Raw genomic sequence first — 27,624 nt, forward strand, 5'->3', positions numbered from 1 at the left:
ATTCAACAACTTCAGATGATTTGCTTGATCCTCCTTGTTTTCATTTTATTTGATTTGATTTTTTTTACTGTTTTCTGCCTTTATTTCTTTATCGTCTTTCTTCATTTTTCTTCCCCCCCCAATCTTTTCCCCCTACTTCATCCCCCTTCTCTTTTCTCCCCCCCACTTCCCCTTCTCTACATTCTACCTGTCCCATCTTTCCCCCTCTCCCCCAACATCTTCATCTGTCACAGCTTACAGCTTGTCTGCCATTTGGCCATTCACACCCTTTATTCTCCCTTTGGACAGCTATTAGCAGTCTTTACCCCTGGTTTCTATGACGATGACTCATCTTTCATTCCCTCACCTGCAGTCTTAATAGCTCCCACTTTTTATGCCTTTTAGCTTTGACAAAGGGTCGCCTGGACTCGAAACATCAGCTCTTTTCTGCCCTTACAGATGCTGCCAGACCTGCTAAGATTTTCCAGCATTTTCTCTTTTGGTTTCAGATTCCAGCATCCGCAGTAATTTGCTTTTATCCTTTGACAGCATGCCTGTTTTTTCAGCAGTACTCAAATTCTGTACTATCAAAGTAGTATAATCTTTAGTATACATCCAAAGCACACAACTTACCTCATACCTACCTCCTACGTCCTGCTTTCCAAACTGTCCATTGTCCATCGTACGCTCACTACTCAAGATACATGCTGTATCCAATGCACATTACACACAGTGAAATAGAAGGTGTTTTTCTTGCCATGGTAAAAGAGAAGGTAATTCAGAGACTAGAAGCATGAACAGGAGTTATTGAATAGGCTGTATGCATTTAAAATTATGAAAACACAAGGACTGGATAACAAGATCCCACAAGGATGCTGTGGGAAGAAATTGCAGAGGCAGTGGCCATAATTTTTCAGGCTTCCTTAGGCTCAGAGGTGGTGCCAGAGGATTAGAGAATTGCAAATATGCACATTGTTCAAACTAGAGCCTAAAAATGAGCCTGGCAAGTACAGGACAGTCCATTTGACTTCAATGGTGGGGAAGCTTTTGGAAACAATAATTTGGGACAAAATTAATAGTCACATGGACAAGTATGGGTTAATGATTCAAGGGTTGAGCAACTTTAGTTATGAAGGAAGATTGGAGAAGTTGGGACTGTTTTCCTTGGTGAATAGGAGGCTGAGGAGCTTTGGCAGAGGTATTCAAAATCATGAGAGGCCTGGATAAATATGAAGAAACTGTTCCCATTTGTCAAAGGATCGAGAACGAGAAGGCACAGATTTAAAGTAATTGGTAAGAGAAGCAGAAGTCATATGAGTAAAACATTTTCATACAGTGGGTAGTTAGGTTCTGAAGTGCACTGTCTGAGAGTGTGGTGGAGACCAATTGAAGCATTCAAAAGGGAATTAGATTGTTATCTGAAAAGGAAGAATGTGCAGGGTTACGAGGAAAAGATGGACAAGTAGAACAAGGTGAATTGTTCAGTTGGAGAGTTGGAGCAGACAAGTTAGACCAAGTGGTGGCTTCCTGAGCCGTAACAATTCTGTGAAAATTAATTCCACACAATTCAAAATTGCTCACAGTATATAACCGGCATGTTGTGATTTCTGGGATAGATATGACTGAATTTCTTGCACTTGGCTTTTTTTCCTCCAACACAAATATGCATGCTAATCTTAAAAGTTAAGTTTTTATTTATGTGGTGATCCCTTGGCCAGGCATATGTGTGCAGTGTGTGGAAATAATTGATGCTTTACGATTATGTGAAAATGGATGAAAGGAAGGTGTTTATTATTTCAATAATTTAGGTGTCAATAAATAGACCAAATTTCATTTTTCCTGTGTTTTCAGAGTATAAAAACAGACACAAGCTAGCTACAAACTCATTACAATTAAGCTTTGTGAAGTTATAATTTAGGATCTGTTTTATTGGCACAGTAAAAATTGGCAAGTCATGTTGCAGCTTTATAGGACCTTAGTCAGGCTGCATTTGGAAAATAGTGTTCTGGCTGCCACACTACCGGAAGGATGTGGAGTCTTTGCTATGAGGAGGTTGTTCTCACTGGAACACTGGAGGTTGAGGGGCAACCTGATAGAAGTCTAGAAGATTATGAGTGGCATGGACAGTGTGGATAGCCAAAAGCTTTTTCCCAGGGTGGAAGCGTCAATTACTAGGGGGCATAGGTTTAAGGGGCAAGGTTTAAAGGAGATGTACGATGCAAGTTTTTCTTACACCGACGGTTGTGAATGCTTGGAACTCACTGCCAGGGCAAGTGGTGGAAGCAGATATGATAATGAGTTCTAAGGAGTGTCTTGACAAATACATGACCAGGATGGGAATAGAAGGACATGGTCCCCAGAAGAGTAGGTTGTTTAGTTCAGTTGGGCAGCATGGTTGGGTGCAGGCTTGGAGGGCCAAAGGGTCTGCTCCTGTGCTATAATTTTCTGTTTTCTTTGTTCTTAGTAGTTAACACTGCTGTCTCACAGTGTCAGGGACCTGGGTTTGATTCCCGGCTTGGGCCACTGTGTGTGTGGAGTCTGCACATTCTCCTGTGTCTGTGTGGGTTTCCTCTGGGTGCTCTGGTTTCCTCCCACAGTCCAAAAGACGTGCTGGTTAGGTGCATTGACCATGCTAATTTCTCCCTCCGTGTACCCGAACAGGCGTCTGAGTGTGGCAACTAGGGGATTTTCACAGTAACTTCATTGTAGTAAGCCCACTTGTGACACTAATAAATGAACTTTATAGATGAACTTCTATAGAAATTAAGCAGCATGTTTTTCTTTTTCTAAATATATTTTCCAATACAGCAAATACATTATTAACAAACATGAGGAAATTAATGCCACTTATTCCATACGTATTCTTGATGGACCAACTGAGTTTCTTGCAGTTGGCTTTCAGCTCAGTGGGAATCTCCCTGGAGTCAACATTCATCCATTTTATGTGCATCAACGTTCAGTAACTTGCTTTTGTTTTAAATACTGTAAATCAATTACAACACACAGCTGTTCAATGAAACTTCTGAAATGTTGCTCGAAATCTCTGCGGCCATTTCCTGGTGACTCATAATGGCACCAATTTACCACACCTGGCAAAATCTGCTCATACTGAAGCAATTCTAAAATTGGATGAAAGTTGTTAACTCATTCAGTCTTGGAGTATGTCTCCAGGCGAACATGACTACATTTTTTTGTTGAAAATAGTTATCTGGGATCTCCAATTTCGACGCCTCAGCCAGTATAGCATAAATCGTTAAATTCAACATCACCCTTTATCACCCTACAACTATTGAGAATGTGAATCTGTTTCTCTATTTGCAGCTTACTGTGGATTTTTGCACAGTTTGTTCATTCTGTGGCTTGAGTTAAGAATTCCTTGTTTTACAAATCTGTTTTACAGATTTTACTTGACTGAATTCAAAATGTCACAGTCTCATTTTACTTGTATGCTGATTTCAAAATTGCTGCTGTTTACAAAGTTGACTGGATCAAGCACACTCTGCCTTCCATAAATGAACGTCTCAACCTTGTCAATCTGCTGAATTGCTGCCTTAAATCCACCTGTTCTGCAAGGAAAACCTTGGAGTAATAACAGAGTAATAGCGTAGAGATTCCAAAGAACCCTGCACACAGTGCAATCTCAGTTCTCCGATAAAGACATGAACAGCTAAGTGGCATTTTTATGCTGAATAGACCCTGCAACAAATCAGCTAAGGCTGCGAGGAGCTTGGCAGGTTCATTGTGAAGAGAATGAACTCTGGGTCCACCACCATCTGGACTTGGAAAGAAAGGCCATAAAGAGTTCTATGATTTTTAAAAATACAGCTGAAGTGAAAATGACCGTAACTAATGGAAGATGTGGGATATTATTAGTGAGGAATTTTCTATTGTGAATGAGTAGAATTTATGAATGAGTCACTGTCTTCATAGAAAACTTCAATATACTGTGGATCAAACTGGCCCTCCTAGTACAGGGGAAAAATCCCTTTTTTGGATTTTGCATAATTCATGAATACTTCTGAAATACTGGTGTGAAGATGAACAAATTGCTTCCATAAACGAGGAAAATGAAACTTGATTTACTGTAGAAAAATTATTTTTGCAATGTTAAAAATTAATAAGTACTCATGCTAATAACTTAAGATTGACTGTAAGATTTCCCTTTGCTGTTTTGTCTATTGGGCAAACTGATGTGGAGCATAAGCGTCAGGGGAACAAGATGTAGTAGAGTCGACCAGGAGAAAATATTAAGGGTTCATGAAAGGCAGTTGGTAAAATGTTTGGTTACAAAGGTTGGATGTGTGTAGTATGGCAAAAAAAAAATCCTGAGCCTTGCGCTTTGTATTAATTCCTTTATGCACACCCACTGCTCATGTTTCATAGGACACCTGTTGAGAAAACAGCAAACAAATTGTTAAAAAAAATCTTGCATTTATGTAGGACCTCAAGACATCCTAAAAGACTTTACAGCCAATTAATATTTTTGAAGTGTAGTTACTTTTGTAGTGTAGAAAACAACAAATATGCACACCACAGTTTCTCACGAGCAGTAGTGTGATAATTAGATCAACTGAGATTTTATTTAATTATGTTAGTTGAGGGTTAGATATTACTGCGGGTGTGGGGGGGTGGGAGGAGGGAGTTCAACTGCTCTTTGTCAAAATTGTACAGTTGGATCTTTTGCATCCACATCTGAGTACACAAATGTTTAGCATCTCATCCTAAAAACCACTTCTGACAATTCAGCACTCTCTCAGTAATGGACTGGAGTATCAGCGGAGATAATGTGCTGAAGCCCCTGGAGTGGGGCTTGAACCACAGTCTTCCGTCCTAGTGATGACTCTGCTATGACTGACACCCAGCAGAGCAGAACGTAGTTCACAGATGATGAATGCATAGCAAAGGAGGTGCATACTGTTATGCCAATACCTCTTGGAGGAGCGTTTCCCATTCAGGTTCACCCAGGAAGAATTGACCCATTGCACCTTCTTCCTGTAACAATACACGAAATATACGGAGCAAATATTTGACTCCGTACTGAAGTATCTGAAATGGAAGAAAGTGTGAAATGGCAGAGCATAGAAAACCATAGGAGTGACTAATACAATTAGAATTTCACATGCAAAGCCTAAATGTGGGTCAAACACTTCTTTTACCCGTTTCGCACTCTTGATCGAGAAACCTTGGGTTCCAATATTCAAGAAGCAGTTCCCTCTTGTCATGTGTACAATTTGACAATTGAGCTTTCAGAGAGAAATCCAGAATTCTGCAAATAAAGAGGCCATTTTGTCTAATGAGGAAATGGCTTCCAGCAGTGACATGCACTGAGGAAAAACAGCGTTCATGTAGTATCTTATTGGGTGTCTCAGAAAAGCTGGAATGCAATTCACGTTACTTAACTAATTATGTAGGGAAATATGATGGTCATTTTTCACATAAGATCCCAGAAACAGCAGTAATAAAGAAATGAAGCTTTTTTTTGCACGGCTTGTGCTTGACGTGTGTAGGGAGCTCTGAATAGTTGTGTAGGTATATTGCTATACATTTTAAAGGGAATAATGATGCCAAGTTATCCTTAACATCTACCTTAATAATCAGAGTAGAAAAAAATAAAACCTAGGTCTGACAACATATTTAATGGACAGGACTTCAGACAATGGCTTTCCTTAAGTTGTATGAAGATTTCAGCTAATGCGCTTGGTGTAGGGCTTTAAGCCAATAATCTTCCTAGTAAGAGAGAATGTGACCAATTGAACCAAACAGCACAGAATGTAATTATACAACCCTGCATAATTTTCTGTGCCAGTACCACAGAAATTACTGAACTCCAAACAACCATAACACTTGATTCTGATTGCACTGTGGCACATACCTCACAGGTTGTTGCTCTTGCAGGTAATCAATATTTGGAATTCATTTGCTATAGCTGTGCAATTCCATTGCTATAGCTTCATCTTGCAGATGTAGTACACAGTAAGTTAGATGTAGCAGCACACAAATTCCACTGGGTATCATAAAACATAGCGGGAAAATGCACAACCGCCCTTTCATCCCATATGCACTGCAGCACAAAAGAAACTGTAACTTTGCATATATTTGGAAACAGAAGCACGAAATGAACTTCACATTAACAAAATGATTTTAAATATATTGTAAGAGAAGCTCCCTTTGAGCAAAAGAATTACAATTACTTTCAGAAGGTGTTAAAACAAATTAGTGAGGTAAAACAACCAGCTTTTTCATCATTTTAAATATTCACAATGTACGTTTATGATCGTCTAACAAAATGAGAGGACTAAGAAAATCTCCCTGAAATTGCTCAGGTTCAGATACTATTGGTTCTAGATAATAATCCAGAGTTGAGCTGATGACATTTTATTGTAGTGTTTGCTTCTGACAGTTTTGTAGGAAACTCTAGAACCTTTCATATACTTCATATTCAAAAACACATTAATTTGTGTGTAAATAGCTAAGTTGCCTTATTAATTCAAATTCTGACATAATTGTGCATTTTAGGCTGATTTATAGATCCTTTCTGAATTTGACATCAACTTAGTATCTGCACCCCTACACAATTGTGGTTTTTTTTTGAGGTACTAACCTTCTTTTTCCTTTTACAGATGCTAATTGAACTCGTGTATTTCCAGCATCATCTGTTTTTATTCCATTGATTAACTACCAGAAATGGGAGTCTTAGCTAATTATCTCCCAGTTCATCAGTGTTATTAGAATGAGACCAATTGTACTGACCCCAGTACACACCAGCTGAGATCAGTTATCTCACCACAGACAAGGATACAAAGTTAGATATTTCCTGGTTTGCATTACATAGTCCACAGCGCATGTACCTACTGATCCATTGTGAATGGCTTCACTGATGAAACTTGATTTAACTGGAGTAGGTTGTAGAAACTAATGCTTCCCTCTGAACCAGGGGAACAACATTTAACAGCTAGCTCAATGTCACATTGAACGTTTTGGTAAACGTGACAATATTTTTGTCAAATGTTTACTCGTTCAGTAAAATCTACTTACTGTCAAAAATGCAAAAAATGGTTGTGTAAATGCTGGTTCATTGTATAAATGTATGCCTTGTGTTTTAATTCTTCAGTACTTGATTCAGTGAGTGAGAAGCAGTGGTTATTTTAATATCAGAACACTGGTAGAAAATTTCTTTAAAACCTTTGCTTTTAGTTCTTTCCCTGTTCATGAAGGAGGAAAATTGGCATCAATACTTAAGTTTATAAAATGGTGTTTTTACTTATTCGTGCTTATCCAGGTTCTTCCATAAACCAATGGCTGACAAATGCTTCAGTGATGTATCAGAGGGAAGTGCTGAAAGTGTCCAAATGTGCCTTCACATTGTTAGTTAGTGCATTGATTATAACATATTCCAAGTACGTGAATGATTGAAATCAATTGAAATCAAATCAGTTGCAATTTTTTTTAAAGTTGAGAAAATGCATTCAAACCTCAGAAATCGGTAACTGACAACAGAATCACAGAATCTTTACAATGCAGAAGGAGGCCATTTGGCCCATTATGTCTACACCAGCTCTGCAAATGATTAATGATTTAATGCCATTTAATGCCCAGGTTGATAAGGTTGTTTAGAAGGCGTACAGTGTGTTCTCTTTTATTGGTAGAGGGATTGAATTTCGGAGCCGTGAGGTTATGTTACAACTGTACAAAACTCTGGTGCGGCCGCACTTGGAGTATTGTGTACAGTTCTGGTCGCCGCATTATAAGAAAGATGTGGAGGCATTGGAAAGGGTGCAGAGGAGGTTTACCAGGATGTTGCCTGGTATGGTGGGAAGGTCTTATGAGGAAAGACTGAGGGACTTGAGGTTATTTTCATTGGAGAGAAGAAGGTTACGAGGTGACCTGATTGAGGCATACAAGATGATCAATGGATTGGATAGGGTGGACAGTGAGAGCCTTTTACCTCGGATGGAGATGGCTAACACAAGGGGACATAGCTTTAAATTAAGGGGTGGTAATTATAGGACGGATGTCAGAGGTAGGTTCTTTACTCAGAGGGTAGTAAGGGTGTGGAACGCCCTGCCTGCAGCAGTTGAGGACTCGCCAACTTTAAGGGCATTCAAATGGTCTGTGGATAGGCATATGGATAGCATTGGAATAGTTTAGGTTAGAGGGTCATTAGATTGGTTCCACTGGTCGGCGCAACATCGAGGGCCGAAGGGCCTGTACTGCGCTGTAATGTTCTATGTTCTACTTGCCTTTTTGCCATAAACCAATGGCTGATAAATTAACTGCACATTATTTCTATTCAAATAATCATCTAATTAACCTCTTGAATACCTTGTTTGAACCTGTCCCCACCACACTACTAGGCAGTGCGTTCCAGACCAAATCACTCGCTGCGTGAAAATATTTTTGTTTCTTTTACAGATCACTTTAAATTTGTGTTCTCTTATTCTTAATCCTTTTACAAGGGGGAACAGTTTCTCTCTATCTATTCTGTCCAGCCCTTTCATGATGTTGGACATTTCTATCAAATCTCCTCTTAGCCTTCTCCTCTCAAAGGAGAACAGTCCCCACATCTCCAATCTATGCTCACAACTGAAGTTTTTCACAGCTGGAACCATTCTTGTAAACCTCTGCACTCTCTCCAATATGTCCACATGCTTCCTACAGTATGAAACCCAGAACCATATAAAATAGCCCAGCTAAGATCTAACTAATGTCCTGTACAGGTTCAGCATTACCCAGTTACTCTTTTACTCTACACTCTATTAATGAAACCTAGGATGCATTATTTTTTTGAAATGGGATTTTTTAAACCCTATCATAAAGATAAACAATCCAGTTAACCCTGGAACTTGCAACAACTTTGAATTTGATCAATTGATATGGGCAGCTCCTGCACCATTTGGCCTAACTTGTCCCTAGTATGTGAGCAGGTGAGACCAAGAAATCTATGTTTATTATTTTGACTAGTAGCAGTAAGGAAATAAAGTTAACCAGGGACTTGGCGAGTATATCTCCGAGAGGCTCAAAAAGTCTTTTAAATGTGGAGAAATAAGTGAAACAACTTCTACCTAAATTATTTCACTTCAATTAAAATGGTATTTTGACATTCCAGTATACTGAAAATGTACAGAAATTTACTTCTTTTGTTTCCTGTTTATTCAGTGAAAGGAATTCATTGGAGCACTTTCTCTTTTAAGACATTTTTATGTTGTGATGTCTGTCACATGACCATTGCTTTCTGAATCATTATTAAACCTGGCCTTGGGCTATTCCTTCAGTTATTTTTCTTCCTTCATTTTCAGAAGTGTTGGACTTCTGCCAAACTTTTGGGAATGGCATTGCATCTGGGTTTTCTTTGTTTTATTGAAATTTCTTGGAAAAAGTGCTGGCCTTGTTTTACAGTGATTGAGGTTCTTTGATCAAAACATCTTACTGGCCTGGATCCATGGGTCCCAGCCATTTAATTTAAATCTCTTGGGAATTTTAAGATTTTGCTGGCCTTGTCAAAATCTTCCTGGCCGTGACCAGTGTTCAGTGTGTTCAGTGTATGCCAGTGTACCACCATTTTAAGGATTACCTACTCTGGGGTGTTTGTTGATCGGAGCAAGGAATGCAGTAAATTACTATATTAACCAATAGATAGTCAGAGTAGAATTGGATTATACGAATACTTATTGGGGACAAAAACAGGATGTCAATGCATCACAAAGGACAAGTACAATCATTACTTTACAAACCATACAGATGGAGTTTGGGTAAGAAGTTTACACTTATAGGAAGAAAACCACAAGCTAACAAAATTTCCTGGGACCAGAATTCCTTTGAAATCTTTATTTGACCCCCACTGCCAGAATAGAAGATTAAGAAACTTATGGCTTTACAGTCTACCTGAAGTAATTGATTTCTGGCAGAGAGCTGCATAATTGTACTGCACAGTGCACCAGTCTTTCTACCTTTGACCAAAGGGCGTTTTTCTACTGGCTGAGGAGGATCACAGTGAGAACTGGTAGCCAGATGTGCTGACTTGAAGAAAATTGCTGAACAAATATAAATAAAAACAAGAATATGTCCTTGTCAACACTTACAAAATAAAGTTCCTTTATTGGAATTTGCTGTGCTCAATTGGCTTCTGTGTTTCCCTACAAAACGTATGTACTTTCAAAAGTGAATCTTTGGATTTTATGCACTTTGACATTTTTTGGAAGTGGTGATGAGGTTATAACTGCAATGTATTCAATTCTGTAACATTTGATCTTAAAAAGCAGTAAAGTTAGCTGGTTGTTAAAGTGCCCATTCTGGGCATATTTTTGTTGTTGAAATATTCTGTCACAAATATATTACATCTGGTTACATCTGATTACATCTGGTAATGTCTGATAATGGAACAGCCTTCACAAGTGCTGAGTTTAAAAATTTCACTACCCTCAATATACCAGGCACATTAAGACTTCTCTTTACCACCTGGCATTCAAACAGACTAGCTGAACAAACCATCCAAACCTTTAAGTGTGGCCTAAAGAAGTAGTCAGGAGGGTGACTGAGACCAGAATCTCTCAATTCCTTCTGAGCTATAGGACATCTCCACATTGCAACAATGGGGTCTTGTCAGCAGAGTTGTGAATGAACCATCATGTCTGAGCAAGACTGAGCCTTGTGTTTCCAAATTTGCCATGGATGGTAAAGGTCGGCTAAAGCAGTCAGAAGACAAACTACGATTCATATAAGTCATTTTCAATGGATGAAGCTGTGTATGTGATGAATTTTGGCAGTGGGCCAAGTTGGATCCCTAGAGTCATTGGGTCCGGTTTTACCATTTTGATTCTATGTGCTGAACCTGGGCACAATTCAGATCTGACTTAGAATTCTGCTCTCAGGCACTCCCATATGAACTTAGCGAGTCTGAATTGCGCTGTGGGTGGGGCTTATCACGCTCAAATTGCTGTTGGTCTGACTGGAGCTTTAAACCGTGCATGCGCAGTGAAAAAGAATTTGAAAAATACGCTCGTCACAGTGCTCCCGGGCCGCAAAAAGTGGGTAAAGCACCCCGAGAGTGATAACCCCCACAAATATCACCCCACCCCCAGAACATAACTATTCTCCTAATCTACCCACCCCCTGCTACCCAGACCAATTGCAACCCCTTGTCCTCTCCCTTCCCCCCCCCACCCCGCCCACTAGAGAATTATTGGGTCTCCCTCCTCCACCCGCCAGAGATGCATCTGAGCCATCTCCTCCTCCCTCCCTCCCCTCACCAGAGAATGATCTGGCCTGCCTCCCCCCCCCCCCCCCCCCCCGCCCCCCCCACACTTCCCCACAAGAGAATGATCTGACCCACCTCCCTCCCCCACCATTGATCTGATTCAGTGAGCCGTTGGAAGCTCTGAACTTAACTCTTCAGAATGCATTTAACTCGCTGTTGCGCCCATTTCGGGCACGGTTTGGATGGCAGCCATTTTCAGGCCTTGGTAAAGTGCGCATCTGCACGGATGTGGGCGTGGATCGTGTCAATGGCCTCATGCCTGATTTCACCAAGCTTTCGCTCTCAATGGTAAAATCAGGCCCATTGTATCCAAAACTGGACGCAATGGACATATCAGGTGGACGTAGAAGGAAAAATCATCTGGAAACGTGTAGGCAATCTGAGAGAATGATGGTTGCCACAGCTGCTAGTATTGCAATCAGGAGCTAAATTTCTATTTAGGAATGTTGTCGACTTTCCAAACACTGAAGTACCAGGTCATCCTGTGGTAGGCATGACTGACACCTCCATGGAAATAAATAGAATTGCCTGTGCCTGAAAAGGCACCTGTCATTGCGGTTTTGGCTGACAGCAATCCTGTGAGAGCATCCCAGAGAGGAATTTCGTCATTGCAGAAGAATTCGGAAACCTCAAAAGACTTGATTTGTAATTGACTAAATGAATGTACTCAACGCTTAATTATCTTGGACAGTGTGAAATGAGTATTTATATACATAAAAGGACTTATTGATATATATATAAAAGGCTATGGTGATTATTGATCAAGATTCATCAACAGAGTAAAGGTCACGTAACACAGGGAACCAATTGGAGAGCAGGGTGGGAGAATCACCTGGTGAGCTCGGGCTCCTGTTCCAGAACTCTCCCAAAAGCTGACTGGCAGCCAGCAGGCTGCAAGCCTCTGTATTATAGTTATATATAAATAAATGTTGCAGTTATTATTTACCAAATTGATGAACAGGAACTATTACACCTACTTTTGCCCCATATCCCTTAATATTTTGGTTCACAAAAATCTAGCATTCTCAGGTTTAATTTACCTTTCCCATTCCTCTTGTGATCCTGTGTTTGAGCCCCTTGTTACCAGTTCTTCAAGTAGTAGAAACTACATTTTAATTATTTACACTTTGAAAGTATTTGAGATTTTGAAAATCTCTACTGGGTTCCCCTGCTCCCTACAACCTTCTTTATTCTAATGAAAATGCCTAATTTTTCTCATATTTCTGCATTTTTCATTCTTGGATTGATTTAAGTGAGGTTTCACTCTGTTTTTCATGGCGTTAATATTCTTTCAATAATGGAATGCCTTGAATTGCATACAGTGTTCTAATTATGATTAACTGCTGTAACTTCAGTGAAAGATCAGCATTTATATTTCTCTGGAGTTTCTGCTGATCTTCAGCCTAAATTATAGCAATCAGGAAACCTGAATCTTCAAAATTCAATCTTTAAGTTTGGTGAGAGCGGCAGAATCATGTTGCTCCATTCTAATTAGTGTATGTAGTTTTCTGAGTCTTTCTAATGTTTTGCACGTTTGCATAAAGGCGCTAGAATTCTGTGACCCTTCTATCCTCCTAAGTATGCTTTTCCTTCTGTTTGCTGTTATTTCTTATTATTTTGTTTACTTAATCTCACTTCTATTTGCCACAAGGTATGTCTTTATAACTTCCTTTGGCTTACTATTTTAGACTGCTTTGACCCACTTTATTTTGAATCCAATTGCGCACACACTTCATGCTTGCCTGTTCCCTCGCATTGCAAATTTAAAGTAATTTTATTTCAAAGCAGTTCACTAAATTGAAAATGTTCATTATACCTGCAATAGCACAAAATATATTTGAAAAGTTTGGAAATGTACATAATGGATGCTGTGGAACAACAGGGATTTCAGCAGGTAGTCTCAAATGTAGAGCTAGCACAGATCTAATTTGCTCAATTGTGGTTTCCTATGGTAAAACTTCTAGGAAACTATAATCTGGTTCTTAAATATCCTTTTTAATTTATTTGTTTAGGAGCACCATTTACTTGGCCAACCATTTTTTGTTCTCCATCCCTGTCGAACGTCTGAATTAATGACTCCAATAATGTATGGTGCCACACAGGAGCAGAGGTAAGGTGTTTTCACAGAGAATCTGTTGAGCTGTACCAGTTGAACACAGGTGAATTAAAATACATTGAATTACAATTAGCACAATGGAAATGGATGTTAGCTTTTTTAAGCAATTAGATCTACAATTTAGATAAGAACAAATGGATTTTTGGCTCTTCTGACAGAGAAGAATAAAGCAAGGAGGATAAAAGAGGGTAGTTAACTGTTGAATGAAATATTTTTGTGAATCTGAGCCCATTTTTCATTACATGGCATCTACAAGTGGGGAATGCAAAATAAGTTATGTCATCGATTATAAATAACAAAAAATATTTCTTAAAATTTAGGTTTCAATGTTTTTTAATGTTATTTCAACAACATTTTACGTAGAGTTAAATAATTATTTGTGGAAGATGATTGCTCGCTCCAGAGATCTGTCTATTTGTTAAATTGTTTTTAAACGTTTGCAAAACTGCATTGTGTTTTAAGTTTTCCTTGTTTTCCGTGTTGAAGCATAATTCCTTCAGGACAACTATCCCTGACCTTCATCAGATTTAACAAAGCAGCAGACTAAAACATCCTGAAGTAATTATGGTGCAGTAACACAAGGCAAGAGAAACTTTGAATGTATGGAAAGTCTTTGGTGTGTTTAAAAAAACCTCAAGGCATAGACCTAGAGAGAGTGCACTAACTATTAGATCTATTTACTAATGTCTGTAAAGTAGATTTACCCGTTTGTTCTTCTTAAAAGTTTTGATTCATCCAATAGTAAAATCACAGGAATGATGACCCTTTCAAGTTTTGATCCTCTGTAGTCCAGAAAGAGATGTACAATATTTCCTGTCTCATGTTCATATAATAGGGATTTCAGCAGACAGCAAAGAAAATACGGGAATTCAGATAATTTACACGGTGCTTAGAGCTGATCACTCTATCCTGATCTGGAGTTTCAGTAGCAGCCTTCACTTTAATTAGGCAGCGTTAATTTTGCATCGCTATATGTTTCACCACTTCCACTTTTTCTTCATACACTTAACTATAGGTCTCCCAATACGTGCTCGCTTTAAGTTTTGCTGTTCCTGCCCCATGGGGCCATTGCAGAAACTAAGTATCGTCGTTGTTACTTTACATTGAAACACAATGTCAGAAAATGTAAAGCTTGCTGCTTTTTGTGGATGGCCTTATTCATTCTCACCTCAGTGACAGAAATATGACCTTTTAGCTTTTCACCTAAAGAAAATGAAAATTTTATCTGAGATAAATATTTGTCTGACTTCTGAGAACAAAGTAGTAATTAGTAGGGAAAATTGGCTGATAAAACAATAATCGTACTTCAGAAAGTGTCCATTGGCTGAAAAACATTTTGATTCACTTGAACATTAAAAGGTGCTTGCATGAGTGTAGCCTCATTCCTTATCTGTTACAAGACCACAAATGAGTTCTGGGTGTTGGAAGAAACTTGGATAATTGTTCTCCACTTTACACCCTCGGGCGTTATTGTTCACAGATTCTCTCTCCTAAAACATGTGGTTCCACTGACTAGCTCTTATGGTTCCATGCAAGTTCATGGGGCGGCACACTGGCACAGTGCTAGCACTGCTGCTTCACAAGCTCCAGGGACCTCGGTTCAATTCCTGCCTTGGGTTACTGTCTGTGTGGAGTCTGCATGTTCTCCCTGTGTCTGTGCATTTCCTCTGGGTGCTCTGGTTTCCTCTCATAGTCTAAATGACGTGCTAGTTAGGTGCACTGGCCATGCTAATTTCTCCGTCTGTACCCAAACAAGCTGGAGTGTGGAGACCAGGGGATTTTCACAGTAATGTCATTGGAGTGTTAATGGAAGCCTACTTGTGACACTAATAAATAAACTTGAAAACTTTAAAAACTTGAAACTTTAATTTCACTTTGGTCAGAAACTTCTGTATCTCTAGAGTTTCTGGCTGAATGATCAATCTGCACCAAAACTAGAATTAAATCATTGAAGTCTGTATTAGGAATCTTATTCAAACAACATGGCCACCAACACTGGTGTCAGTTATGTTATGGCAGAATTTCTTGATGGCAACTCTTCTGGGCCTGGCATGGTTGGATTGAATAAATTGGCACAGACTTTGGCAAGAGCCAAACAGACTTTTCTCTCAGCTTAAACTTAAGAAAAGTTGTCATTGCTGCAGAATTTCTGCTTCAGTCTGTTTCACATATATTTTCAAATTTCAGCTTTCCCTCCAATTCCAATAAACCCTTTTGGGATTTTTTGTGTCACAAAGGATGAGTCAGTACTGCTGGTGCTCTGACCTCAACTGAGATAGAACCTGAGAATCATCCATTTTGGGATATCTGCTATTCCTGAAGGATTAGGACAAAGTTATTTTTCTTCATGGAATTTCAGCTACTTTTATGGGATTACTAAAGTTCAATAAGAAATGTTTGTTTTAAATTCTTGTAACTTCAGTCTAAGGTAGATAAATGATGATCCCATAATAGCAATTGAGGGAATCACTTCTCTTGTACAATTCTAACTGTATCCCAAGTGTACACCAACTATACGTCCATTTTGGAGAATAAATTCTTTATCCACTGAAACACATCCAAGAAATTGGAAGCTTTGGGCCAGAAAGTGCCCTTGTAGGGCACACTACAAACAAGATTAACTACATATGGTAACATTTATCCGTCAGCAATGCTTCAGAAATGACCTGCCGTTAGGCTGGCTCAAGCTTCTGTGATTGATAACACATTGAAGGGATATAAGGCAGTTACTATGTAGAACTGTAAAGTCGTTTCAATAGTATACTACGTTTGAAGTAAGAGTGCTTGATTGACTCCTTCAGTGCATGGGTGCCTGGTTACTGATCTTGAATCTTTTTCAGGATCTGCAGACAAAAGATGAATGAGGCTTCATTGAGCAAAGACTGACATTTTTAAAATGGTCCAATAATTATTGAGATGTTGTGGGAAATAGCAGCGAACCACTTCTGCACTGACCACAAAGGAGTAACAAGCTGCCTTTTGTGACACTAGAAGCAGAATTGATATCAATTTAAGGTCAAGAAATACATGTTGAGAAACTCACTACTTGCAGCAAGTGAAAAGGAGATGTAGTCCCAGGATAGGACAACGATTTTTAAGGGGCCTGGAGAAGCTATTTTGTCACTCATTGCTTGTTTAATAGTACTCTTGCTATTCAAGTATTCAAGTCCCACTCTGTGTACTTGAGCACAAAATCTTGATTGGCACTTCAGTGTAGTACTAAGGGTGTGCTACATGGTTGGATGTGCCATTTCTTGAATGAGGTGTTAATTTGAGGCCCTGCCTGCCCAGCCAGTTGGATGTCAAAGATCCTATAGTACAAAGAAGAACGGATGAATTGCCCTAGCAGCTGGACTGGCATTTATCTCTCAATTACCAGCACAAAAACAGATTAACTGGTCATTATCACATTGTTTGTGGCAACTTGCTGTGCACAGATTGGCTGCCACAGTTGTTACATTGGCAACATGTTTACACTTCAAAATTATTGCAAGTGTTGTGGCACATGAAAGGCATAATATAAATGCAAGTCTTTCTTTTCCCAGTCCCTCAAAAATTACTCCTGCAGCTGAAGGTTACATTTTTTTAGCAGTGCCTTTAAGGAACAATGGTTAGGCCATTCAATCTTAGTACCACTTGGTGCAGTGTACTCAGCAAACGCTTCACCCTCCCATGTATCATATGTATTAGAAATTAGAGTACCATATGAATGCACTCAGTCTTTTTCTCAGGGTTGGGGAATTGAAAACTAGAGGGCATAGGTTTAAGTTCAGAGAAGAACTGAGGGAACCTGAAGAGCAACTTTTTTACACAGAAGGTGGTATGTATGTGGAATGAGCTGGACAACCTCAAACAGACCATTGTCCGCAGCAAACTACCTAGCCTTCAGGAGAACAGTGACCACAACATCACAGCAACCTCTGCAAGACATACCAGATCATTGACATGAGTGCCATCATCTCACGTGAGAACACCATCCACCAGGTACACGGTACATACTCTTGCAACTCAGCTAATGTTGTCTACCTGATATGCTGCAGGAAAGGATGTCCCGAAGCATGATACATTGAGGAGACCGTGCAGAAGCTACAACAATGGATAAATGAACACCGCTTGACAATCACCAGGCAAGAATGTTCTCCTCCTGTTGGTGAACACTTCAGCGGTCACGGGCATTCACCTCTGATCTTCCAGTAAACATTCTCCAAGGCGGCCTTCATGGCACACGACAGTGCAGAGTTGCTGAGCAGAAACTGATAACCAAGTACCGCACGCATGAGGACGGCCTCAACCAGGATCTTGGGTTCATGTCACACTATTTGTAACCCTCATGACTTGCCTGGGCTTGCAACATCTCATTTACTGTCCTGTCTGAAGACAATACACATCCCTTTAACCTATGCTTAATGCTATCTCCACTCACATTGTCTGCACCTTTAAGACTTGATTAGCTGTAAAGACTCACATTCTAATCAGTATTCTGTAAACTGTGTGTGTGACTTTATATGCCCTGTTTGAGATCAGAACTCTCCACTCACCTGATGAAGGAGCAGCGCTCCCAAAACTAGTGGTGTTTGCTACCAAATAAACCTATTGGACTTTAACCTGGTGTTGTAAGACTTCTTACTGTGGAATGAGCTGCCAGAGGAAGTGGTTGAGGCAGGTACTTTGACAAAACATTTGAAAGGAATTTGGACAGATACATGGATAGGAAAGGTTTAGAGGGATATGGGCCAAATGCAGGCAAATGGTTGGCATTTTGGTCAGCATGGACCAGTTTGGGCCAAAGAGCCTGTCTCCGTGCAGTTGATTCTATGGTCTGTTCCATGGGTGTAAACTGTAATGTTTGATCCTTCTGAACTGATCTTCAGCCAAATTCAAGGTATAAACTTTTTTTGAAAATTAGAGCCTTAGCATGAACAGACATTCACTCCACCACCCTGCTTCCCACCTTTTCTTCCCCCAAGCCACTCCCTCCCCTCCCACCACCACCACCAGCCCCCGACCTCGCTCAACGCAGCTTAAATGTCACCAAATAGAAAATGAACATTACAACTATTGTGTAAATGCAACCATCATTTTCTCTTGTCCTCAGACACTGGCATAGTTCCTTTTTGAAAATTAAATATGATTTCTACCCCAATTTAGCTTTTGAAATTTGCTGGCTTGTTTTTAAAACTTACTTGAAGAAATGCTGCAAGAGAGAAGGTGAATAAAACTGCACATCAGGGCAGCTACCCGGTGCTGGGAAAGGTGCAGTGTACATGCTCAGGCTGTGCCATCTCCATTAAGTTCAGAGTTACATCTCTGGATGAAAATACAAATTCAAGTCTAAGCTTTTAGCGGAAGCTAAGGCCTTCAAGTAAAAGCTTTATAATGAAACAGCTTGGTGGATCAGTTTAATCATATTGTGAAAATGCCATCTTTAAATAGAAGTTCTCCGTTGACCATCAGAAATGTCATTTGCTGAGGAAATGATTGATAGCAAGGTAGTGACTTGGTGGTAATGTTGCTGGACTAGCAATTCAGAGGCCTCAGAAATGTTCTAGGGATACATGTTTTTTTTAATTTGTTTATGGGATATGGGTGTCGCTGGCTGGGTCAACATTTATTGCCCATCTCGAATTGCCCTTGAATTGAGTGGTTTGTTTGGCCATTTCAGAGGGCATTTAATAGTTAACCACATTGCTGCGGGCCTGGAGTCACATATAGGTCAGGCCAGATGAGAGTGGCGGGTTGCATCATAAGATTGGAACTCGGGCTATTTGCTGATGATATCACAACATTCAATGCCATTTGCAACTCCTCCGATACTGGAGCAGTTCATGTCCATATGCATTAAGGCCTTCAAGCTTGGGCTGACAAGTGGCAGGAAACATTCACACTATCTCCAGCAAGAGAGAACCAAACCATTGCTCCTTGACATTCAGTGGCATTACCATCACGGAACAACTCCCCCGTCCCCAATCACCCTGTCAACATCCTGGGGGTTATCACTGACCAGAAACTAAACTGGATTAGCCATGTAAATACTGTGGCTACAAGGGCAGGTCAGGGCTGGGAATCCTGTGGCAAGTAACTCACCTGATTCCCCAAAGGCTGTCCATCATCTACAAGGCACAAGTCAAGAGTGTGGTGGAATAATCCCCATTTGCCTGAATGAGTGGAACTCCAACAACACTCAAGGAGCTCAACACCATCCAGAACAAAGCAACCCGGTTGATTGGCACCCCATCCAATACCTTCAACATGCACTTCCATCACCACCACTGCACAGTAGCAGTGTGTAATGTCAACAAGATGCACTGCAGCAACTCACCAAAGCTCCATCCTGACTTGGAAATGTATCGCCATTCCTTCACTGTCATTCAGTCAAAACCTGGGAACACCCTCCCTAGCAGCATTGTGGATGTACCTACAATACATGGACCTAAGTGGTTCAGGCAGCTCACTATCCTTTTCTCAGAGGCAATTAGGGATGGACAATAAAAATTCTGACCTTGAAGTAATTTTTAGAAATGGTAATTGAGAAACCTGTCAGAAGGCATTTTGAATGATCTGTTGGGGCTAGGTAGCCAGAATGTAGACTGATGAATTTACTAAAGTAAAGCTCAAACTAAATGTGCATTATTTTTAATGAGGAAAGCTTAACAAAACCTGATGACAGAAAGTTAAATGATGCAGACAGGAAGTGTAGGCAGACCGGACTTTTAACGCTTTATTGGCAAAGTCAATTGTGTCCCAAATAAATGGTCTTTCCACAGAGGTATTAATTATTCTGAGTGTATGCTTTTGATAACTTGGAGTAACTGCTTCCCAGTAACTTCATTGCACTGTTAATGTAAGCCTTACTTGTGACTAATAAATAAATTTTTACTTTTTAGAGGTGAATTTCAAGAATTTGGAGATAATTTCTGATTCCTTGGGAATTTTGTTTATTTTTTAATCTGCATTTCCCAGCCATTGCCCTCAGCAGCTGGTAGCCATTTGTGCATATCAACCTCAGACCTCTGATGAGCAATCAAGAGTAGCAGCAGCAGTGGTCTTCTCTGAAACCACCAACTGTTCCACCATCCGCAGAGAAGATGAGCAGAGCTCCAACTTCCTGGAGAGGATACCCAGATTAGCTTCTGGACATGGCTAAGCACCAGCACCTCCAACAGTCTAAACCTTCCCTTCAAGTGTTTGCTGGCTTTTGCCAGGAAGAAATATCCTTCCTGCTAAGGGGACCAGGAGGACGTGCGTTGCCTGTAGCAATCAAGGTCACCAAAGTACTTAATTTCTTTGCCTCTGGTTCCTTCCGTAATCTGCTGGTGATACTTGTACTTGTCCATGCATCTCCCAGACGACTAATGTGAAGCTTGTACGTTTTACAGGCACTTTCTTGTTGATGAGGCCAATCAAAATGAGGGAGCCAAATGCAAAATATTGAGGATGTTGGAAATCTGAAATAAAAACAGAATTTTCATAGTTGAAAGGTCAAAAGCAGCTCTGTCTGGCGAAAGATGCTATCAGACCCGTTGATTATTTCAACATTTTCTGTTTTTATTTTGGAATGAGAGAGCCATTATTTCCCATTATGCCCTGGCTGGATTCCCCCAGGCCTGGGGAGCCATAGATTTCATCCATCTTTCAGTCCTGCTATCCTCAAATTATCCAGTAGTATTCAACAACCAAAAGGAACTCTATCCCATTACGATCACTGCAAGAAGATCATGTGTGTCTGCGCAATTTATGCAAGGAGCTGTCACATGACTTGCAGCAGTCATATCTTCTATAGATATTTACATCTCCAAACAGAGACAATGGCCGGAATTCTCCCATCCCACTTGCCACTGGAATTTTAGCGGGTAGGTTACGGAGAATATGAAACACCATTGACAGTCGGGTGGTAATTTCCAGCTTTTAGACCAGTGTGGCTGGAGAATTCCACCCAATGAATCATTCTTGGAGACAAAGGCTACCCTCCAGGAATATGGCTGATAACATCTATGAGGAACCCAACCACTGACCTTCAAATACAACTGAAATCACAGGAATGGTCATTGAACAAATGATCAGGAAACTGAATTTGGGAGCCTGGACAGATATGGGGCTTTCTTTGGTATGCACCAGCAAGAATTTGCATAATGATGGTGGTCTGCTGTGCCTTTCACAATATTGCGCAGCAGTGAGGATTGTTCTGCATCTTCGGAGGAAGTAAATAAACAGGAGGAACAGTAGAAGGTGGAGGGCATGGAGCCTGATGTAGCCACTCAGCTGCCAGGAATCACAGAATCTTTGAACCCTACAGTGCAGAAAGAGGCCCTTTGACCCATCGAGTCTGCACCGACCACAATCCCACCCAGGCCCTACCCCCATATCCCTACATATTTTACCTGCTAATCCCAATAATCAACGCATCTCAGGACACTAAGGGGAAATTTTAGCATGGCCAATCAACCTAACCCGCTCATCTTTGGACTAGGGACAGATGGATTCAGTCATGTTTCAGATGATACAATGCAGTGCAGCCATCTGGCAAACAATTCTGAATTCAGTGGGCTTCCCCAGCTCCAGCACAAAGCAGTCCCACACTTAACAATCTATCCTTCTCATTGTCACCCATTGTTCATCTTTTACTCATTATACATTTTGTACCTGGTAAAGGGTCACACGGCAGGCAGCAGCTAGCAACATGGGTGGGTGCAGGACAATGGAGCTTTAAAATAAAGATTATGATTGATAAAATTGAACAAAAAAAAACATAATGTATATTACCCAGGTGAATATTCTAGTCCAACTACAAATCCTCTTGCTTCCTTTTTCTCTTGCTCCTTGTGTAGCTTCAGCAGAGCTAAAGGCAGACTGTATGCTTCCCAGCTCTGACTGTTGAGATGTTTGTGATTGATCTCCTCCGAGTGAGGCTCTGCCAAGGATTGTCCCTGCTTACACATTTACAGGGACAGACATGACTGTTGAGATGGAAGACAGGGCATAGACTGAGGGAGAGAACACTACTGCACTTCACTGACGTTCAGAATAGTCAATGTGAGGCTTTCCTCCAGCCTGCTTAATGTGGCATGCCATTGGTTAGGGCCAGCATGTACACAGTTCTTTGCCATAACTGATTTCCATGCAGGTGACCATGGATTCTTTCCATTGATGCAAACATCAGCACAAAGGCCTGAAACATTATGGTGCTCGTTCTAGAAACTGAATCCTCCAATCTTTCTCCAATTGCGCACATTACCTTGGAAAGCCTGGAAGACCTTCGCACCTTTTTTGCTGGTCAGAATAGTTCTGTTCTTTGTTAACCCCAAGATCCAGCAATTGTGTCCAGCTGAACTGAGCTCTGATGGTCGTGTACCCTTTAAAGTGGACTCTGCATTGCTGTTTGTGTCTCCACCACCTGTTCCTGCTTATCTGTAATGTGCACTTCCCAATGTTACTATCTAAGCACTCTCCCCAGCGCACTGAGATGTTGTATGCATCTTATGGCAGCATACCTTAACAGCATGCACTCCCCTCTGAGGAAATAAGCTGAGAGAGTTCTGAGTCATTATTGTATAGATTTTACTAGCTCGCCACCAGTCAGTCAGCATGGTGAACTGGAAAGATCATGGGTGAGGATACAACCCATGCTGCACTGACATACTTAAGCTTCGTTCCCCCCAGACCGGCACAAATCTATCAGAAAAAGTGATGAACATAGGAAGATTGCGGTGCAGAACTTGCCTAATAAACTGGTGTGCAACGCCCCCATTTTTAGACTTCTATGACAATTTTTTTTCGGAAGGTCACCTCCTATATTTCTGTGCTGCTGACATCAAGTTATGGATGAATGTTGTCTGCCATGTGGCTGTGTTATTTTTAAATCTATCCCCAGGTAGCTGGAAGGCAATCATCTCTCCATCGCCAATGGCCAGGTACTCGAAGATCCAACTTACCTCCAGCATAACCTCGTCCACAGATGTCAGTAATGATCTGTGAGGTGCCTCAGAAGAGAGAACCTTGTGGAAGGTTTGACCATCCGAGGAGTGACATGCAGGAGAAGGCTGGGAAAGACAGGAGGAAAGGGGTGTACGTGAATGTACCATGCCTTTCCTGCCCTGATGGTGTCATTAAACTATCTACGGCACTGGAACCAAGAAGTGATAATTATGCTGACCTTTTTATTTGTTTATTCCCTCACGGGATGTAGGCATCACTGGTTAGACCAACAATTGTTATTTATCCTTTATTGCCTTTGAGAAGTTGTTGGTGAGCTACCTTCTTGAATTGTTGCAGTCCATGTGGTGTAGGTGCACCCACAGTACTATTAGAGAGAGAGGGAGTTCAAGGATTTTGGCCCAGTGAAAGTGACGGAACAGCGATACAATTCCAAGTTAGGGTGGTGTGTGACTTGGAGGGGAACTTGTGGTGGTGTTCCTACGCATCCTTCTGGGTGGTAGAGGTTGTGGGTATGGAAGGCACTGTTGAAAGAGGTTTGGCAAATTCCTGCAGTGCATTTTTTATATGGTGCACACTGCTGCCACTGTGTGGCAGTGGTGGAGGGAATGAATGTTAAAGGTGGTGGAAGGGGTGCCAATCAAGTGGGCTGTTTTGTCCTGGATGGTATCAAGCTTTTTGAATGTTGTTGGAGCTGAACTCATTCAGGCAAATGGAGCATGTCCCATCACACTATTGATTTGTGCCTTGTAGATAGTGGACAGGCTTTCAAGAGTTAGGACGTGAGTTACTCAGTGCAGAATATCTAGCTTCTGACCTGTTCTCGTAGTCGCAGTATTTATATGGCTCGTCCGGTTCAGTTTCTGGTCAGTAGCAAACCCAGGTGGCTTTGGCAGATTTTGTCCTCCCATTTGTGGGGAAAAGTATGTCCCTGTGGGCTCTTACAGCCCAAAGCATAGTCTATTTTGAAAGTTCTAGAATGCTTCCATCTCTTATGAGAACCTTTAAAATGTTGTGGCTGAAATAGACTGCCTTGGGCTGTCATCCCGGCACCGTTTCTAATTGGTCAGGAAACCCGGATATCAGATGTAGATATCATTGTGGAGTTGAACATGTTGCTGAAACTGCCCTGACTGTGCTGGCTTTTCCCATTTTAAAGTACATTGAAACATTAAAATTCAGCCCATACATTCTTTCCTTGTTTCTATATTTCATGACAAATTCCCAGGACAGCATATATAATAGAAACTGCCTGTGTAAAATTGTCATGCTGTAATTATGTCTTCCTGTCTGTTCTTGAGGTAGAGTAAGTTAAACTCCTTTTTCAAATAATTTTTTTAAATGATGAAAGGTCATGAATCTATCCTTGGATACAGCTTATTGAATAAAAATAACTGAAAAGATGAGGTTAAGTTAACAATGATTCCATAGACAATACTGAAAGCACACCTAAAATTGGTTGTAAAATTCAACATTGCCTTTCTATACTCCTGTATCATTCCTGTACTCTGAAGGCTGGGCACTTATCACAAGTGTTAAAGCAGTTGGAATTTCAGATCAGATGGAGTCAATGTTTAACTCCCAAAGTAACTGTATCATTGGTTCACTCCACACAGTCTGTGGCTGTGAAATTCATTTTGACCTGAAATGGGTGTGGGCATCATACATGGGCATTCCTTGTGATTCAGGCAGCATGCAAACTTTGTGCTATCTGCTCATTAAATGATTGTGGTGTGTGGCTAAACACTGCAGTGCCTGAATGCCTGAATAGCATGCAAAAAATTGCAGGAGGTTAGTATGGGTTCAAATTAGCCTATGGGCAGGATCTTCCATGCAACCCGCTAGGTGTTTTGCGACAGTAGATGCGGCTCGCCATTGGTTGGTGGCAGGATTTTCTGGTCCCACCGTTCTTAATGAGGTTTCCCATTGAATGCACCCCTCACTGCCACAATACCTACGGCAAGGCCATCAGCAAAATTGGAAGATTCCGCCAGCATGAAGTTACTACTTAAAGTCAACCTGTACCTCCTGAAGGAGAGAGTTATTTTGGCTAGAGCAGATGCTGGAAGCCATTGTGAAATTGAGCTTCAACTCTGAAAAATGCAAGAGTAGCACAACATGGCAGAAAACATCGAGATTTTCTGATGTTGTGCTGAACACCTCGGTCAGATCTCTCATATTTATTGAATTACTTGGGATTGGGAGACCTATAGTTCTGCTCTTTCTCTATGACAGCGTCTGGACCAATCAATTATGACAATGGTAGCCTGGATGATGAGTTCATAGAATGTTTTTTGGGACAGTTCCTTAGGGTATTTTCTAGCACCAACCAGGGAGCAGGCTATACTAGATCTGATAATATGCAATGAGACACGATCAGTTAATGATCTCATAGTGTTAGCAAAACAAAAGTAGTTTTAAGGGATTTATATTTGTATTGGTAAACATTAGAAATAAGGTAGCATTTTAAGTGTTTCTGTGCCTGTAAGGCTAAAATCTATAGTTAGATTCATGCTGGACAAAGTTGTTTGCATGTGTGAGGGTTAGTTCAATTCAAACTGTGTTTTATTTGTTCTTAGAGAGGGTTATGGTGTGAAGAATTAATGGAAGTAGCAATGGTTGCTTAGCAACTGAGCCCATCTAAGGTGGAAAGGTTTTTTGTTCTTAGTTTAGCTGAATTTGTTTGCAGTTGGAGACAGGACACTGAGGAGTGAAAATCTGTCAGAAGAAAGACTGGACAGGACAAGAGAGCTGCAAACTGGCATTCTTAAAGAACCAGATACAGTCCAGATAACCGAGGAATTGGGGCATAAAGAATGTCTTAATAAGACTGAAGTTAAGAGCACAGAAAGGAGGCAAATGTAATTAAATTAATAAATTTAATTTATTCAGGAGAATTTAAGGGGGAAAGTTTAAAAAAAGGTGTTCTGAAGTAATGAGTTGCAATAACGAGATTTAAAGTGGGAAAGCAGACTTTGGAGGTAAATCAAAAGCTTGATAGAGTTTGGACATCGATAGCTAAAGCAATTATGAACAGTTTTTACAATAGCCAAGACAAAAAACTCCTAAAGAAGAAGTGGTAAAATCTGAATACTGGATTCGTTGTTCAAAGTGGACCAGAGACTTTGTTCAAAAGAGTCATTTGGGAAAACTGGACTGGTTTCGGGACGATGGAGAGAATTATTATGAAAGGAGATTTTAGAGTGTGTGTTTTGTGAATAGAGTTTAGAAACTCTAATGTAACAATCATCTGGGGGATTCAAGGAGACATCCAGAGACGTTCACTTGAGGTTCAGAGTGGAGAGTGTAGTTGACCAGAGCCATCTTGTACATTTAAAGGGACATTTTGTTACTAAGACTGTCATAGCTTAGATACACTTCATAATCCATGTTAATCTGTATATATTTGTTAAACTAAGGGAGGAGTAAAGGAGTATTGTATCATACTCCATTGTTTTCATGCTCGATAAAGATTTTTTTCTTGTTGTTAAACCTAATTTGCGATCCTGTGACTCTGTTCCTCCATGTTTTATAAAAAATCATAAAGGTTATGGTCCTTTGAGGCAGGGTTTTATTCTGAAATCTTCCCAAACAATTATAGCATCAGCTGGGATTGTAACAGTAGTGTAGACAGGTAACAGTGATCGTAAAATAGTTGAATTTTGCATTCAGGTTGATGGAGAGAAGAGTGGATCTAAGATTAGTGTTTTAGACTTAAATAAGGGCAATTATGAGGGCATAAAGACAGTGCTGGCTTAAGTGAACTAGGAAATTAGGTTAAGGGATAGGTCGGTAGAGATGCAGTGGTAGACATTTCAGAATGTTTCAGAATACTCAGAAAAGATATATTCCGGTGAGAAAGACTCTGGGAATGTTATGTCATCTGTGTTTAACTGAGGAAGTTAAAGAGAACATCAAATTGAAAGAAAAAAATGTATAATTCCACAAAGATGTGTGGCAAATCAGAAAATTAGACAGAAAATAAAGAACAACGAAGAATGAATAAAAGATTAATAAAGAGGAAGAAATTAATAAGAAGCACAAGAGAAAGTTTGCGAGGAATGTTTAAACAGAAATTTTCTACAGGTATTTAAAAAGGAAAAACAATGGCCAAAATCAGTGTCGTTCCTCTAGAGAATGAGGGTGGGATTTTCTGGATCATCCAGTGTCAGCAAAAAAAAATTGATTGTTGCTGGGCCACCGAATCTGCCACGACAGGAGCTTGGAAAATCATTGCCTCAGTCTGGGGAATCAATAATGGAAGATAAGGAAATAGCAGATGAATTGAACAGACATTTTGTGTTCCCTGAAGAGGATTCAAATGACATCAACAGAAATATTTATG

General features: G+C 40.4%; 1 protein-coding gene across 6 annotated transcripts in view; it reads left to right on the top strand.

Moving 5' to 3' along the window:
* atg10 (ATG10 autophagy related 10 homolog (S. cerevisiae)) overlaps nucleotides 1-27,624 on the top strand; it is a 246,932-nt gene that overhangs the window by 204,503 nt on the left and 14,805 nt on the right. For all 6 annotated transcript variants that reach the window (XM_080189195.1, XM_080189198.1, XM_080189194.1 and 3 more), the window contains one exon: nucleotides 13,246-13,343. In XM_080189195.1, coding sequence (XP_080045321.1) covers nucleotides 13,246-13,343 — 98 coding nt within the window. The remainder of the gene's footprint in view (nucleotides 1-13,245; nucleotides 13,344-27,624) is intronic.

This window comes from Carcharhinus amblyrhynchos, chromosome 5, assembly GCF_965287045.1.
Source record: "Carcharhinus amblyrhynchos chromosome 5, sCarAmb.v2.hapA, whole genome shotgun sequence".
Lineage (NCBI taxonomy): Eukaryota > Metazoa > Chordata > Chondrichthyes > Carcharhiniformes > Carcharhinidae > Carcharhinus > Carcharhinus amblyrhynchos.